The sequence below is a fragment of the Capra hircus genome, chromosome 12 (genome assembly GCF_001704415.2).
Source record: "Capra hircus breed San Clemente chromosome 12, ASM170441v1, whole genome shotgun sequence".
NCBI classification, from domain to species: domain Eukaryota; kingdom Metazoa; phylum Chordata; class Mammalia; order Artiodactyla; family Bovidae; genus Capra; species Capra hircus.
The window spans coordinates 2606850-2624728 of record NC_030819.1 but is presented as its reverse complement, the minus strand read 5'-3'; the positions used below and the strand labels follow the sequence as shown (position 1 = coordinate 2624728).

General features: G+C 44.3%; 1 protein-coding gene across 3 annotated transcripts in view; it reads left to right on the top strand.

Annotated features, from left to right (window-relative positions):
• The window catches only part of TNFSF13B (tumor necrosis factor superfamily member 13b), a 31261-nt gene extending 27778 nt beyond the window's left edge, over positions 1-3483 (top strand). For 2 of the 3 annotated variants that reach the window (XM_018056283.1, XM_018056284.1), the window contains one exon: positions 1599-3483. In XM_018056283.1, coding sequence (XP_017911772.1) covers positions 1599-1711 — 113 coding nt within the window. In that variant the 3' untranslated portion in view covers positions 1712-3483. 3 annotated transcript variants of the gene reach the window in all.

The following is a 17879-nucleotide window of genomic DNA, read 5'->3' as shown; positions in this document are numbered from 1 at the left end:
GTATCACACCAAGGAACCTCTCTTGTACACGAAACTGATTCTTATTCATTATGTCATTAACAAATTAGCAATTGCTACCATCTGGAAGAACTGAAATAGCCAGGAACTCAGTGTTGAAATTTTAAGTAGGACCTACTTTGAAAAGTAGTTAGTTCACACTGACTTTGAGAATTACTGTTACCGAATGATCTGTGAACTATAGCCTTTGTCAAATTATTAGATTATCTTGAGTATCTATGATAATGACTGATCATTCAACAAATCACTTTAATCTTTTTTTTTTTTACTACCTAATGTAATCATCCAATGCCATGGGCGATCCTGAAAGAGTGCACGTCACCCTTAATAATATCTGAGTTCTTCTGCTACTGTTTGTTTCTGTCTGTCTTGGTCTGTTATCAAAACACAAGATCCTGGAAGACAGACCCCTTGGTCATTCTGATCACTGCCCTAACCTGTCTGTGAAGCTGTCTGGTATACCTGAAACGTTCAGTGAATAAACACTCACTGGCTATAGTTGGAGGAAACCCAGGTGTTTGGGGCTTGACAGTGGAATTGAGGTTAAGATAAACGGGCTTCTGTAAATATATTTTCATGGCTTGCTCAGGAAACAGTGCGACTGCTTTTAAAATTATTAGTTGAAGGTACTGACAATTTAGTTGTGTCAATATGTTGTTTCTTTGTTCTTTGGTTTTCTTCTCTGCCCCCCACCCCTCTTTATTTTTTTCTTCATTTTTTTCCTTTAAAATAGGGTCAGGCATGACCTGATACACTGAGTGTAGTTCCTGAGCTGCATTTTGTATTCCTGAATCACAGGCTACCTTATTGTAAATTAGGCACATGCAGATTAATCAGTTCTGAGAAGCTAATTAGCTTCTTACTTTTGATTATAAAGACAGGTTATGATCATTTAAGGAAACACAAAATATAAAGGACTATAAAAAGCACTCCGAATGACTCCTAATTCCATAGTCTGGATTCTAGGGAAAGACTCTGTTAGCAGATGTGTTTTGTTAGTAAGTCGTGTTTTGCTTTTTACTTTCTAATAACTCACACATTATATGCCCATTTGGAAGTGTATTTAGGGCTATGCAGGGTGTGTGTGTGCGCGCGTATTTTTGTATTTTTATTTAACATTATTTTTTAAAGTTTCCCATGTCAAGTGAAGCAAAGCCACTCTTAACTTTATAATATTCCATCTAGGGATGTGCTATGATTTACTAAACTTTTTTCCTAATAGTTAGACTTTTGGTTATTTGGATTCTCCGTTTTATCAACAGTAGGTGATACTGGGCTGACATAAAGCTCCCTTGGGCTTCTCCATAACATCTTGCAGAAAAGCCCAAGTGAACACGTTGGCCAACCCCACACATTCGTTTGTCTAACTCCTTCTGCGCACTTCTTTTACTATTTTCTTTTTAAATTGTTAGGCAAATAGAATAATAACTGGTCTAGAAACCCACTGGTGTAATGTGGAAAATGAATGCCTATGTGAAATTTTTTTTTCCCGAAACCAAGTCGTCTGCTTTGATGTTCTGCCCTCCCCTCTTCTCTACCTGCACAACGGCTTCAAGTTGTCGCCAATCATTCCCTTGCAGGCATCGCGAAGCTGGAGGAAGGAGACGAACTCCAACTGGCAATACCCCGGGAGGACGCTAAGATATCGCGAGATGGAGACGGCACGTTTTTCGGAGCCCTGAAGCTTCTGTGATCTGCGCACACCTTGTGTGTGGCTCTTTTCTTCCCTTCTCTGTGCTTCTAAAGAGAAAGCACTTAACTGGAAATAACCGAAAGGGAAAAACAAAATAGTTACCATAGCCTTTTCTGGGAGCTATTTGTTTTGGTTTGCTGCAACTCGACCAAAACAGGAAATTTAACAGACAACCACAGCCAAAGGGTGTCATGTGAATTACGAGAACTAGAGCCTATTTACGGAAAATGGAATTAGAAAGACTTACACTATAATGCCACGGTGGACAACTTAGTGCTTCCCGCCTTGGAAGAAGCACAAGATTCAAAGGGGTGGTAGTCGTGTCTTCCAGAATGATATTCCACTGTTTACTGTGCAACAGAGCCTGTGACATTTGGGGGGAAATCTCAGGATTTATCCTCTTTTTATCTTAAAAACCCTTTCGCTTTCTTCTATTAATACTGAGGAAATGGAAGAAAAAAAAAAGGTAGAGAAATCGTGCATTCTATACATGAAAAAGTAACTAAAAGTTTAAATTTAAATATTGTATTAGATAATTGGACTCAAAATAGGATACTGGTACTATTTAAGTCTTTTAGGTTTATTTCAAGTGTGCAGTTTTAGCTCTAATACTATGTATTACCCGCTGGAATACTCTGTGACATATTTCACAGAAGGGAAACCATTCTCTCATGAGTGTACACTTCAGAGTATTTTTTGCAGCTAATTTCAGTTACTTCGGAAACTTTTAATATAATTTCAACTCATGCATATAAGCCTTCATTGAAAAAAGTAACCATCATTGTTTTTGCATAAAAATAAAATCTGCCGTAGAAGTTAATAAACACATTTGTAGTAATGTAATATCGTTTCCCTTTATTTCCTATTCTTCTGTTTTAAACTGCTGCTATTGTAGTTCACATATCCCAGCCTTTAAAAAATACTCATGTTAATAGCTTTTCAGAAGTTGAGGATTAATTAAAGCTCCTGGCATCCTGAGTAGGGTGTATGCCATGTGCTTGTTCTAAAGACTTTTGTGGTTGTTGCTATTGTTCAGTCACTAAGCTGTGTCTGACTCTTTGCAACCCCATTATCACATGCCAAAAGACATTGTCCTGATTTTCATTTTATAAAGAACTGTTTTTGAGAATATCATACTACTTATCTTTTATAACATCATTTATTTCACTTTTTTAAATGTCATCAGTTTACACCGTTTACTTCATTGTTTAAACAGATGGAAAAATAGGCCCTCGTCTACACGAGTGTTCCCCAGTCTACATTAAAATATTTTTAAAGGTATTTTTCCAAAACAAACTTGTTTGTATTTTGTGCCTAAAATTAAACTTTGTTCAACATTCTGATTCCTGTAGTTTCAGCTTTTGGGTTAAAATAAAACACGGTCTGCAATTTATTTGTTTTACAATATTATAATGAAAAAAGAAGTGATAGGTGGGGTAGAAGTTTGGATACTGGAAGGAAGTTAAGAGATATTCTTAGTGTTGCTGCTAGCTGGATCACCGAATAAAACACGCCAGTGCCTCTGACTCGTGTTTGAATTGTTTGTCTTACACCATCCATCTTTTGGTTTCTCTCTGTAACACTGAATGTTGTCATAAAAATTAGGTGCACAAAGTGAATGATATTCAATATCTTGCGATAAACCATAATGGAAAAGAGTATGGAAAAAAAATGTATATATGTGTACAATTGAGTCACTCTGCTGTATAGAAATTAGCACAATATTGTAAATCAATTATACTTCAATTAAAAAAGACTAAAATGATAAAAAATGTGTGTAAATGATAAAACATTATAAAGTAGTGTGTGTATGTGTGTTAGTGTGTGACGTAAAGTATCTGAAGTCATAAATATGTCTTTTTATTTCAACAAGAATTTATTTACTTCAATACTATACATATGAAGTTATACATTGAATATTTCTTAGGACTTGGGTTAAATAAGGGTTTCCCAGGTGGAGCTAATGGTAAAGGACCCTCTTGCTGATGCAGGAAATGTAAGAAATGCAGACTTGATCCCTGGGTGGGGAAGATCCCCTGGAGGAGGGCATGGTAACCCACTCCGTATTCTTGCCTGGAGAACCCCATGGACAGAGGAGCCTGGTAGGCTACAGCTCATAGGGTTGCAGAGTCAGACACAACTAAAGCAACTTAACTGAAGCACGGACAGGTAAAATAAAGATAATACTATAATGATAGGCTTGGGCTGTAAGCTCTTGCAATCTACAGCTTGCAGCATTTTGCTTTTTAGATGACTTAGCATATTTTGTCAGCGGATGTGGAATTCAGCCACATAAAATACTTTTAAATTTTACTTTACTTTCCACTTTTGAAGTCACATTTTAAGTCCATTAAAGTGTGACTCATCTTCCTTGTAAGTGAAATTGTGAGGAAAATCAGACATTTGTTGAATTAAAGCTTATGTAGCCATCAGGAAGTAGAATTAAATCAGAAAAAGAAGACAAATACCATATGACATTACTCCTATGTGGAATCTTAAATATGACACGAATGAGCCGATCCATGAAACATAAGCAGAATCAGGGACGCAGAGAATAGACTTTTGGTTGCCAAGGGGGAGGGTGATGGGAGAGTGATGGGGTGGAAACTGGGATTAGCAGATGCAAACTAGGATATACAGGATGGATGAGCCACAGGGTCCTTCCGTACAGCTCAGGGAACTGTGTTCAATATCCTGTGATAAACCATCATGGAAAAGAGTATGAAAAAGAATACATAGATGTATAACGGAGACACTTTGCTGTACAGTGGAAATTAACCCAACATGTGTAAATCAACTATACTTCAGTAAAAAATAAATCCAAAGAAAGGTTAGGCAGATACAGAGGTCTGTGTGGGAAATTCACTGCGACAGTCAGTGCTCCCGCCCAGGTTCACCCTTCTCTCTTTTTCCTACAATTAATTTTAGCAGGAAAAGATGTTATCCTGGGATTTCCTACCAAGAAAATTTCTAAGACTCAAGTATATGGGCCCAGGCCAGATACTCTTCTGTCTTAAATCCAAAATCAAGACTTGTGATGCTAAATAGCCACCCAGTTGTTCAGTCGCTCAGTCATGTCCGACTCTTTGCGACCCCGTGGACGGCAGCATGCCAGGCTTCCCTGTCCTTCCCTATCTCCTGGAATTTGCTCAAACTCATGTCCATTGAGTTGGTGATGCTATCTAACCATCTCATCTTCTGTCATCCCCTTCTCCTCCTGCCTTCAATCTTTCCTAAAATCAGGGAAAGATCTTTTCCAATGAGTTGGCTCTTTGTATCAGGTGACCAAAGTATTGGAGCTTCACCTTCAGCATCATACCTTCCAATGAATATTCAGGACTGATTTTCTTTAGGATGGACTGGTTGGATCTCCTTGCAGTCCAAGGGACTCTCAAGAGTCTTCTCCAACACCACAGTTCAAAAGCATCAGTTCTTCAGCGCTCAGCCTTCTTTACGGTCCAACACTCACATCCATACATGACCACTGGGAAAACCATAGCTTTGACTAGACAGACCTTTGTTGGCAAAGTGATGTCTCTGCTTTAAATACGCTATCAGGTTTGTCATAGCTTTTCTTCCAAGGAGCAAGCATCTTTTAATGTTTGCATTCATGAATGCAGCATTTATGGCCGCATTCACCGTCCACAATGATTTTGGAGCCCAAGGAAAGTGTGGGCCCTGAATGGCTGAGCGGAACATCCTGAGGAAATCATGGTGCAGCCCTCACTGACACCTGGAGGAACCCCTCCATCCTCTAGGTTCTGCAGAGAAGGTCCTCCCAGGGTGCTTTGTTAAGGGCACAACCTGTCGAGAGATGAACTTCAAGAATCCTGTTGCCCTTTGAATCCTGAACCAGGACAGGAGACATTACTCTGAAGATGCTCCTTCTCTAGGAGACCACCAGAGAGCCTGGGCGTGTTTGGCTTGGCTGCCATGTTGCTTCCTCATTTTTGAGTTGTTTTCTAATATAAACTTCCAGACTCAAGACATGAAACAGGACATTTACACTCCTTTCAGAGATACAGCTGTTTTCTTTAGCAGCCTCAGAGAGGGATTATAATGAAGAATCGTAAGGGCACAGCCTGGTGATATGTTTTCACAAAGGGGAGCCCCTCCTGACATCACCTCCCCAATCTCAGCACCCCAATCTCGCCAGCACCCCAAAGTCTGTCACCTCCTCTCCGACTTTCAGAGATCACCATTCGGACTTCTGTCCCTGAGGTAGAGTTTTGCCATTTGGACTTTATAGAGATGGCACCTTGCAGCGTGGAAGCTTTTGAACATCTGTTCACCACTTTGTGAAACCCTTCCATGCTGTTTCCTGCAGAGACAGATCATTCTCCTTCTTGGCTGAGTAGAATTTCATTTTGCAATTATATCACAACATATTTGTCTGTTTTACTATCGAAAGACCTTTGGGCTATTTCCCATTTGAGGCTATCATGAGTTATGTTTCTGTGAATATTCTCTGAACTGTGAATGGTCTCTGAAAACATTTTGAGGACCCCTGTGTACCCATTCCTGCTGGATCTGCACATAGGACTGCAATTGTGTTTTGTTGTTGTTTTTATTTTTTAAGTTGGAGTATAATTGCTTATACTCCAACTGCAGTATAAGCAACTGTGGTATAGTTTCTACTGTACAAAAACGTGAATCAGCTACATACGTGCATGTAGCGCCTCCCTCTTTAGCCTTCTTTCCAGCCGTCTAGGTCATCAACAAGCTGAGCTGCCTGTGCTATACAGCAGGTCCCCACAGCTCGATTTCACATGCAGCACCGTATATACGTCATTGTAGGCGGATTCTTTACCTCCTGAGCCACCAGGGAAGCCCCAAAGTGTTAGCCACTCAGTCCTGTTCAACTCTTTGCCACCCCATAGACTGGAGCTCGCCAGGGTCCCCTGTCCATGGAATACTCCAGGCAAGAACACTGGAGTGGGTAACCATTGCTTTCTCCAGCAGATCTTCCTGACCCAGGACTGAACCAGGGTCTCCTGCATTGCAGGCAGATTCTTTACCGTCTGAGCCACCAGGGAAGCCCAGAGTATATCTGTCAGTGTTATGGGAACGCATTGTTATGACATAGATTGTGTGCCCTGCTTCAGTTAGTACTTCCAAAACAGTTCCTGAATCATAAACAATTTCCAGAAAATCACAGATAATCAGGCTATCCAAGACTACAATTGCTGAGGCTAGTGTAATTTTTTGGCCGACGTCAGCCAGGCAGGTGCCATCTGCTTTGCTGCAGACCCTGGGGCTCTCTTTGGCCCGGTGTTATCTCCCTGGCCAGTGCTAGGATTATGTATAGAGCTTACTCCAGATGATCCATGGGCTCAATCACTTTTCTAAATCGATTTGTAAATGTGTGCGAATCTGACTCACTTTCACAGGTCCATCAGGGTTAGAGGGGGTCCAAGATCTCCCGGCTTCTATGAGATCACCTTCTCCATTCTGGGTTCTCTTCTGTGGGGAGGGGAGGGCTCCACGGGCTGGCCTGGGCCATGCATGACCCCAAGCACAGGGACGGCCCTGCTCCGCCGTGCCCAGGCCGCCAGGAGAAGGATGTCATTGTCTTAAAAAGCCTCTGTCTGAGGCTGTCTCTGGCTTCCTCCTGACCTTCCCCGTTGCCCCTCTGACTGAGTCTTTTGCACAACAGGTGGAAGAGCCCCTGTCTCCCAAGGTCACCTGACAGAAATGTGGAAACGGGCAAGTAAGGAAAGGTCAAGAAACTAAACATTTCTGTACAAGAGGGAAAAACATGAAAAAAAGGACAAAGAGGGAGAGGAGGGAGTGGAGGGAGGCAGGGGGGAAGAAAGAAAGCTTTTCAATTTTTAAAGAGGCGAAACGTACCCCAGAGAGGGCAGCTTGTCTTCCTTAGGGCTTCCTCTGTGGCTCAGACAGTGAGAATCTGCCTATAACACAGGGAACCCAGGTTCGATCCTTGGATCAAGCAGATGCCCTGGAGAAGGAAACGGCAACCCACTCCAGTATTCTTGCCTAGAGAATCCCATGGACAGAGGAGCCTGGCGGGCTGCAGTCCATGGGGCCGCAAAGAGTCGGACATGACTGAGCAACTGAACTGTGCTGAACACTTTATTGCAGTTTTATTGATCTTTCCAGGGCTGTTCTTTTCCTTCCTGGACACCAGCCAGGGCACCTCATTGCATGCAGTTGCCACGTCTCTTTCGCCTCCTCTGGGCTGTGCCCGTATCTCGGACTGCCCTTGTTTTCCTGGTCCTACTGTTCCGAGGAGTTCTAGGCAGGTGTTCTGTAGGATGATCCTCTGTTTGGATTTGTCTGATACTTGTCCCATGCTTTGGATGGAGTTATGATTTTGGGGGAGGAACACCGAAGTGAAGCATCCTTCTCATCACATCAGATCAGAGATACGTAGTCACCTGGCCAGGTAGTAATTGCCAAACTCTCAAGGAATTAATTTGAAATTCATATTTCTCATTCCTTTGGAAACACAGCCTTACCTTTGCTTCATAGAGATGTCATACCCGTGCACAACCACCAGAGGGAACACTAAAACAACTAATTGCTGTTCAGCAGCTCAGTTGTGTTTGACTCTGGGACCCCACGGAATGCAGCACGCCAGGCTTTCCTGTCCTTCACCATCTCCCGGAGCTTGCTCAGACTCATGTCTGTTGAGTGGGTGATGCCATCCAACCATCTCGTCCTCTGTCATCTCCTTCTGCTCCTGCCTTCAATCTTTCCCAGCATCAGAGTCTTTCCCAGTGAGTCGACTCTTTGCATCAGGTGGCCAAAGTATTAGAGCTTCAGCATCAGTCCTTCCAGTGAATATCCAGGCTTGATTTCCTTTAGGAATAACTGGTTGGATCTCCTTCCAGTTGAAGGGACTCTCAAGAGTCTTCTCCAACACCACAGTTCAAAAGCATCAATTCTTCAGCGCTCAGCCTTCTTCACAGTCCAACTCTCACATCCATACATGACCACAGGAAAAACCATAGCCTTGATTAGACGGACCTTAGTCGGCAAAGTAATGTCTCTGCTTTTGAATATGCTATCTAAGTCGGTCATAAGTTTCCTTCCAAGGAGTAAGCGTCTTTTAATTTCATGGCTGCAATCACCATCTGCAGTGATTTTGGAGCCCCCCAAAATAAAGTCTAACACTGTTTCCACTGTTTCCCCATCTATTTCCCATGAAGTGATTACATCTGTTTAATTTTAAAAATCATTATATTAATGCTATATAATGGTTTATATATATATATGTAACTGCACAAAGCTGATTTATATACATTATCTTTTTTTTTTTTTTTTGCCACGGCATGCAGAATCTTGTTTTTTGTTTGTTTCTTTGTTTTTGTTTTGGCTGTGCCTCAAGGTATGTGGGATCTTAGTTTCCTGAGCAGTGATGCGACCCTTGCTGTGGAAGTTGGGGGGGGGGGTTCTAACCACTGGGCCACCAGGGAAGCCCTCCCTCCTTGTGGTTTTAACTCGAAGTTCCCTCCTGACATGGGTGGTGAGCACGTTTTCAGGCTTATTTGCCATCTGTAGATCTTCTTTGCCGAGTGTATATTCAGATCTTTTTTCTTTTGCCCATTTTTCAACATATTTTCCTTATTGCTGAGTTTTAAGAGTTCTTTGTCTATTTCTTCTATAGCTCCTTTATCCGCTGTGTGTATTGTAAAGATTTCCTTTCAGTCTGTGATTTTTTCATTTTGTTCCCTTTCATCTAATTTGCGCAGCCACCTTGTGATTGGAGGTGTTAGTATTAACTCTGTCTTGTAGATGAGGAACCGGGACCATTTCTCACACGAGATCTCAGAAGCCAGAGCGCCCGCTTCTGGACTGGGGTCCCTGGAGGCGCTGGGTCTGCAGAGCCAAACGCTTCTTCACTTTCGTGTTCGCGGGTATTAGCTGTGCACCACAGGCCGGCTGCGCTCTGCTGAGCCCCTCCTGTTGGTCCATTTTCCGTTCATGCTACCCTAGATACCGGCGCCTGCTTGGAAACGCAGTGAGCTAGCCTGAGTCAACGTTTGAGAATAGACTTTTAAATACCGTAAAATCAAACCCTGCTTCCAAACAGTTACATTCAGACCAACAGCAGGGTTTTTTTTTTTTTTTTCATAGTCAGAGAACAATAGCATGGTTTCTTGAAAGAGCAGGGAAAACCCACAATAACTTAACCCAGGGGATTTCATTTCGTCCTCAGCAGAAGTGAAAATGAAGTGTCAGGAGTCAGGCCACGGGGTCAGTTCTCCTTACTTTTAATCACTTTGGCCTGGAGATGTCCCAGGCCGAGGGCTAGAATATTCATTTCACCCAAACAGACACCCAGGAGAAAAGGTGGGTGACCAACCCTGTGTGTGCATTGCCACCTCTACCAACTTTTTCTTTATTTTAAGGTTATGACTCATTTGTTAATTCCCTAATTGGAGAATAATTGCTCTACAGTGCCGTGATGGTGTCTGCCCGACAGCAGTGGGGATTGGTCACAGTCGTCTCCCTCCCTCCTGAGGTCCCCCGCTGCCTTCTGCCTGGGCCCTTGCTGAGCGGGGGGCTGGCCTCCCTGGCCCGCGGCGCCTGCCCGCTCGCTGGAGGTGTCCACGGTCAGGGCTGCTGTGTCCGTCTGTCCTGCCCCCTCCCCACCGCGGGGTCACACGCCCGTTCCCTGTGTCTGGGTCTCTACCCCTGCCCTGAGATAGGGTCGTTAGGACCATTTTTCTAGATTTCGTATCTGTGGGTTAACTTACAATGTTTGTTTTTCTCTTTCTGACTTCACTCTGTATAACAGGCAATTTTTATTAAAGGGGGAGACTTGGGAAATGACAGGGAGAGGGCACTGGGGGAGTTGCTGAGTGATACCTTCAGCATCTGACAGGCCTTCTTTAAGGAACGGCTTGTCTTTCGGTCCTGCGCATCTCCAGAGAGCCACCAGAGGCTCCAAAGGAGCTTAAGTACTTTTTTCTTTTTCAACAGAAGGAAATGTTTTCTGGGCAGTACAGCCACCCTGATGTGGAATCTGCTATTTCATTTTAGTCTAAGTGTCCTGTTTCAGAAACATTACTTTGCCAACAAAGGCCTGTCTAATCAAAAGTATGTTTTTTTCCAGTAGTCATGTATGGATGTGAGAGTTGGACTATAAAGAAAGCTGAGTGCCAAAGAATTGATGCTTTTGAACTGTGGTGTTGGAGAAGACTCTTGGGAGTCCCTTAGACTGCAAGGAGATCCACCCAGTCAATCCTAAAGGAGATCAGTCCTGGGTGTTCAATGGAAGGACTGATGCTGGAGCTGAAACTCCAATACTTTGGCCACCTGATGCGAAGAACTGAGTCATTGGAAAAGACCCTGATGCTGGGAAAGATTGAAGGCGGGAGGAGAAGGGGATGACAGAGGATGAGATGGTTGGATGGCATCACCAACTCAATGGACATGAGTTTGAATGAGCTCTGGGAGTTGGTGATGGACAGGGAGGCCTGGCGTGCTGGGTTCATGGGGTCACAAAGAGTCGGACACGACTGAGCAACTGACCTGAACTGTGTCATCAGCCTTTTCACGCTCACAGGCCGTGAAGCTGGAACCATCCACTTTCTCAGCATCAGCGCTGCTGGGAGGAGAAACCGGGAGGGGTCCCGGGAGGGCATGCCACAGCTCCCCAAAGGGTGGGGGCCTGGAGGAGGAGGCGGCGGAGACCCGCGCCTGGAGCAGGGGATGCTCGTGCACGTAGTTAGAAGTCACTTCACAGGGAGCGCACTCATGGAAAGGGCTTGGGGAACGCAGTACAGAGCGTTTCAATTCAAGGCATTTGATGACGAAAGAGAGGAGTTTCTCAGCCATCGGATGGTGGGAAGGGAGTGAGCGCAGGAGCTGGACGGGGCATCCCGGGCCGCGCGCGGGCGCCAGGCTGGGATCCGGGGAAGAGCTGGCGGAGGATACAGGACAGGAGGTCCTGGAGCATCCCGGCGCGAGAGGCCTGGGACCCGGCGGGAAAGCGGGGAGCTCGGTCTAGGCACCGCGGCACCGGAGGGATAATCTAGGCGCAGAGGACGCGCAGGGCCAGTCTAGAGAAGGAAAAGGAGCATGACGCCTAGAGACCCTGTTTTCTTTGTGACTGAAGAGCTGGACTTCCTGACTCCGCGGGCCCACTCCCTCCACGGCCGCTCCTCGCAGCCCCTCTGCCGGCATCTCCGCTGGGCTGTGGGAAACGCCCCCCGCCCTCCACGCGGGGCTGGGCCCCTGGTCCCGCTCTTATTCCCCCTTCTCTCCTCCCATCTCCCTGCAGCCGCACGGGTGAGGGAGACCTTTCGGATTCCTTTGCTTTTTCCTCACTCATCTTCTCCCATCCAGTCCATATGAACACCCAAAGTTCCAGTGGCCTTCTTTGCTAGAGGACTTGGTGATCCTAGTTTCAAGCAGTTTATTGAGGCCGTGGTCAGATCTCTTTTCATAAGCGGTTTAATAAACTTTTCTTTCCACACTGTCCACCATGTGATGCAGAAATGGTGGGATGGCCCACAGTGCCTGGCCCCTCAAACTCCCCAACTCTTCCTTCTGTGAGCCACCCACACCAGCTCACAGCCTCGGTGTCAAACAAACATTATCTTTAAACAGAATCCCTCCAGTCCCATTGAAGTTCCTGCGGTGCCGCTCCATTCAAGCTGAAATGACCATAACCTTCACGTGGTTGCTGAACCAAACTGCTTGCATTCATGGCCGGGTGTGCAGCTTCGTCCTGCCTTCTTCTCATTTCTAATTAGCTTGTGAATTTAATAAAAAATTAGGTTTCGCAGACCCTGAGCCTAGAGGCAGCCTCATTGACGTTCACTTACCTTGGTTTGAACTGGATCAGCCATGCGTCACCAGGAGTAAAGGGGTTTATCTGTATTGTGAATTGTATCAATAACATACTTTAAAATAAGACAATTTTTGTGATTTTCTTATCCATATCTAGAAATATCATAGTCTTAATGGCTGTGTCATTCATCTTTATCTTGGAGTTCCAGTCCATCAATTTGCTTTTAAATTAATGCACCAGACCAAAACAGTGTGAGAATACAGGGCATATTTGATATTCCAAAGACCATACATATTTTGCTCTTTAACTGAGAAATGTCTCCTGTAAATCTTCACCCACACACATTTCTCTGAACATACAAGCTTTGAATTAATAATTTGGACCAGTTTGCATGTCTCTAAAGTGCCAGTTGGGGTGGAATCACTTCTATTTTGCTTTGATTAATTAAAAATTGAATACCAGTGTGTGTTTGTCTAGGAATTTACTTTCTTTACCATGAAGGCTTTGTAACTCTCTCCATTTGGGATTTGCTTAAGCCTTTTGCCGATATGACACAGAACTTCATTTTTGCCTATTTGATGTATCTTACTAAATTACCTACCTTCACAGGTGGCTCAGTGGTAGAGGATCTGCCTGCAATGCAGGAGATGCGGGTTCAATCCCTGGCTCTGGAAGAGCTCCTGGAGAAGGAAGTGGCAACACACTCCAGTACTCTTGCCTGGGAAATCCTGCGGGCAGAGGAGCTTGGCGGACTACAGTCCAGGGCATAGCAAGGAGTTGGATACGTCTTAGTGGCTGGGCTTGCTAGATTACCTAGAAGCTACCTAAAACTGCCTGGCAAAGCAACGTAATGTTGTGGCAGGAGCATTGGGGCCTGGCGTCCAGTGAACTGACTTGAATTCCAACTGTGCTAATCTTAGACACATGTTCCCAAGTAAGTCCTTCATTTTTCTGAGTCTCTGTTTTTGATCTGTAAAACAGGGATAGGAATCTGTACAGAGTGGATGTGAGAACCAGAGATAAGTTTATAAACTTATAAGCTCGCTCAGCAGCTCAGTCCCCGCCTGCGGCCGGTGTGGCCATGGGCACAAGTGCAGCTGTGCCTTTGGCACCAGGCTGATGCTGGTCGGGGATAAGGCTGGCTCTGTCTTACCCACTTTTCCACCCCCATCACTTAGCTCACCGTTTTGTTCACAAAAGATATTAGTTTATGTTTCTTAACTGCAGAAATCAATTCTTAGAGGAAGATATTCATAAAAACCAGGGCATGAAAACAATGTCAATGCCCATCAGCAGATGAGTGGATAAAGACAGTGTGCTATTTATCTACAATGGAATATTACTCAGCCAGACAAAAGAATGAAACGATGCCTTTTGGAGCAACTTGGTTAGACTTGGAGGTTATCAAACTAACTGAAGTAAGTCAGAAAGAGAAAGACAAGCATCATATGATAACCACTTATGTGCAGAATCTAAACTAGGCCACAGATGAACTCATCAATGAAGCAGAAACGACTCGCAGGCATGAAGGACAGAACAGACCTGTGGTTCCCGAGCGGTGGGGGAGGGGGGTGGACTGGGAGTTTGGGGCCACTTAGACAGCAGCCTCCCAGAGGAAGCTGCTCCTCGGGACCTGGCCAGCTAGCACTGAAGATACAGGATGGCAGAGGCCGTGGTGCTGCTGCAGGAAAAGCAGAGATAGAAAAGAAAGTGAAAGTGTTAGTTGCTCAGTCGTGTCTGACTCTTTGTGACCCCATGGACCATAGCCCGCCAGGCTCCCCTGTCCATGGGATTCTCCAGGCAAGAAGACTGGAGTGGGCTGCCATTTCCTTCTCCAGGGGACCTTCCCAACCCAGGGATTGAACCCTGGTCTTCTGCATTGCAGGCAGATTCTTTACTCTCTGAGCCACCAGGGAAGATGGAAGGTGTGGGGCAAATAAAAAGAAGAAAGAAGAGGCCTCCTGCTGCCCGTTAAGAATCAGGGAAGAGTTGTCTCCCCTCCTTTTTCTTAGACCATCTTCTTTAGAAAGCTGGCAAGTTCTTTCCCCATCTCTTCGAAGTGTATGTCAATCTTTTTGAAAGCTAAACTTAGGTTTCTCAGCTCAGGAAATCTTTCTCAAGGACCTGGGAGCCGTCTCCTTGAGATGTAACTTCCAGGAAGGTTCCCTGCTGTAAGAGAGATAGGCATTTGTTTTTCCTTTGTATAAAGTCAATTAACAGACACGGATGGTCACCCCAATTACCAGGTAGATGCAGGGTGAGTTACATGGGACAGATGTTGCCGTCAAGTCCTGTTACTTGAGGACTACTCTACTGTTCATCCTGAGAATGTGTAGCTATGGGTCACTTCCACTTGGCGACAAAGGAGGGTGAGATCTCTTCCTGTTCCCACAATCTCGTGGCAGACCTCCTGCTCTGTGCGTCTCATTCTGGTTTAGTGTCTCTTCAGCAATAAAACTATGTTCCTTCCCTACTGACTTTATGGAGAGGATCTCCAGGTTGGAAGAAGATTTTGTTTCAAACTATATTTTTGCACTAAATGGTGATGCTTGGGGAAAGTCTTCATGATCTCTTTGCAGTGTTTATTCCAGCACAATGATGATGTTGAGATGTGGGCCTCAAACATCTTCTCTTTGCTCATAGACATATGATGCGTTTCCTAGCAGGTGAGGGTACTGTCATATAGGTGCCCTGTCCTGATCTGCTGACGTCTCTGATCAATCTCATTGCCTCTGCCTGAGCCCGAGGTCTCCCAGTCCATTCCCTCGTACCCATAGGTGGTTAGTTCAATATTGTTAGCCAAGTGTAAACTGGTCCCCAGGATAATTTAGTCAAATTATAATGTTAAGGATTAAAACCCAGTGTTCTTTGAATAGGGCTTCCCAGGTGGTGTTAGTAGCAAGGGCCTGCCTGCCAATGCAGGAGACATAAGAGAGCCAGGTGTGATCCCTGGGTGGAGAAGATCCCCTGGAGGGAGGCATGGCAGCCCACTCCAGTAACCTTGCCTGGAGAACCCCATGGACAGAGGAGCCTGGTGGGCTACAGTCCACAGGGTCGCAAAGAGTCGGACACGACTGAAGGGACTTAGCGTGCACGCACATTCTTTGAATAGGGATATTTTTGGTGCCTCACTGGAGCTTTGCACCCCTTTCCATCTTTGAATATTTTTATCAGATTTTCAGACCTTTATCAATCGCTTCCATTTCTATTTTTATAATTTTTTTAATTGATTTAGTTCTATCTGTAATAGACTGAAGTTGAAAAAGGAAGTCAAGAAACACCTGGAGTAACTGGCAAATTTGACCTTGGAATACGGAATGAAGCAGGGCAAAGGCTAATAGACTTTTGCCAAGAGAATGCACTGGTCATAGCAAATACCCTCTTCCAACAACACAAGAGAAGCCTCTACACATGGACATCACCAGATGGCCAACATGGAAATCAGATTGATTATATTCTTTGCAGCCAAAGATGAAGAAGCTCTATACTGTTAGCAAAAACAAGACCGGGAGCTGACTGTGGCTCAGATCATGAACCCCTTATTGCCAAATTCAGACTGAAATTGAAGAAAGAGGAGAAAACTATTAGACCATTCAGGTATGACCTAAATCAAATCCCTAACAATTATACAGTGGAAGTGAGAAATAGATTTAAGGGACTAGATCTGATAGAGTGCCTGATGAACTATGGATGGAGGTTCGTGACATTGTACAGGAGACAGGGATCAAGACCATGCCCAAGAAAAAGAAATGCAAAAAAGCAAAATGGCTGTCTGGGGAGGCCTTACAAATAGCTGTGAAAAGAAGGAAGTGAAAAGCCAAGGAGAAAAGGAAAGATATACCCATTTGAATGCACAGTTCCAAAGAATAGCAAGGAGAGATAAGAAAGCCTTCCTCAGCGATCAATGCAAAGAAATAGAGGAAAACAATAGAATGGGAAAGACTAGAGATCTCATAAAGAAAATTAGAGATACCAAGGGAACATTTCTTGCAAAGATTGCTCGATAAAGGGCAGAAATGGTAGGGACCTAACAGAACCAGAAGATATTAAGAAGAGGTGGCAAGAATACACAGAAGAACTGTACAAAAAAGATCTTCATGACCCAGATAATCACAATGGTGTGATCACTCACCTAGAGCCAGACATCCTGGAATGTGAAGTTAAGTGGAAGCATCACTACGAACAAAGCTAGTGGAGGTGATGGAATTCCAGTGAAGCTGTTTCAAATCCTGAAAGATGATGCTGTGAAAGTGCTGCACTCAATATGCCAGCTAATTTGGAAAACTCAGCAGTGGCCACAGGACTGGAAAAGGTCAGTTTTCATTCCAATCCCAAAGAAAGGCAATGCCAAAGAATGCTCAAACTACCGCACAACTGCACTCATCTCACATGCTAGTAAAGTAATGCTCAAAATTTTCCAAGCTAGGCTTCAGCAATACGTGAACCATGAACTTCCTGATGTTCAAGCTGGTTTTAGAAAAGGCAGAGGAACCAGAGATCAAATTGCCAACATCTGCTGGATCATGGAAAAAGCAAGAGAGTTCCAGAAAAACATCTATTTCTGCTTTCTTTGACTATGCCAAAGCCTTTGACTGTGTGGATCACAATAAGCTGCGGAAAATTCTGAAAGAGATGAGAATACCAGACCACCTGACCTGCCTCTTGAGAAATCTGTATGCAGGTCAGGAAGCAACAGTTAGAACTGGACATGGAACAACAGACTGGCTTCAAATAGGAAAAGGAGTATGTCAAGGCTGTATATTGTCACCCTGCTTATTTAACTTATATGCAGAATACATCATAAGAAATACTGGACTGGAAGAAGCACAAGCTGGAATCAAGATTGTCGGGAGAAATATCAATAACCTCAGATATGCAGATGACACCACCTCATGGCGAAAAGTGAAGAAGAACTAAACAGCCTCTTGATGAAAGTGAAAGAGGAGAGTGAAAAAGTTGGCTTAAAGCTCAACATTCAGAAGAGTAAGATGATGGCATCTGGTCCCATTACTTCATGGGAAATAGATGGGGAAACAGTGGCTGACTTTATTTTTCTGGGCTCCAAAATCACTGGAGGTGGTGATTGCAGCCATGAAATTAAAAGATACTTACTCCTTGGAAGGAAAGTTATGACCAACCTAGACAGCATATTCAAAAGCAGAGACATTACTTTGCCAACAAAGGTCCATCTAGTCAAGGTCATGGTTTTTCCAGTGGTCATGTATGGATGTGAGAGTTGAACTATAAAGAAAGCTGAATGCCGAAGAATTGATGCTTTTGAACTGTGGTGTTGCAGAAGACTCTTGAGAGTCCCTTAGACTGCAAGGAGATCCAGCCAGTCCACCCTAAAGGAGATCAGTCCTGGGTGTTCATTGGAAGGACTGATGTTGAAGCTGAAACTCT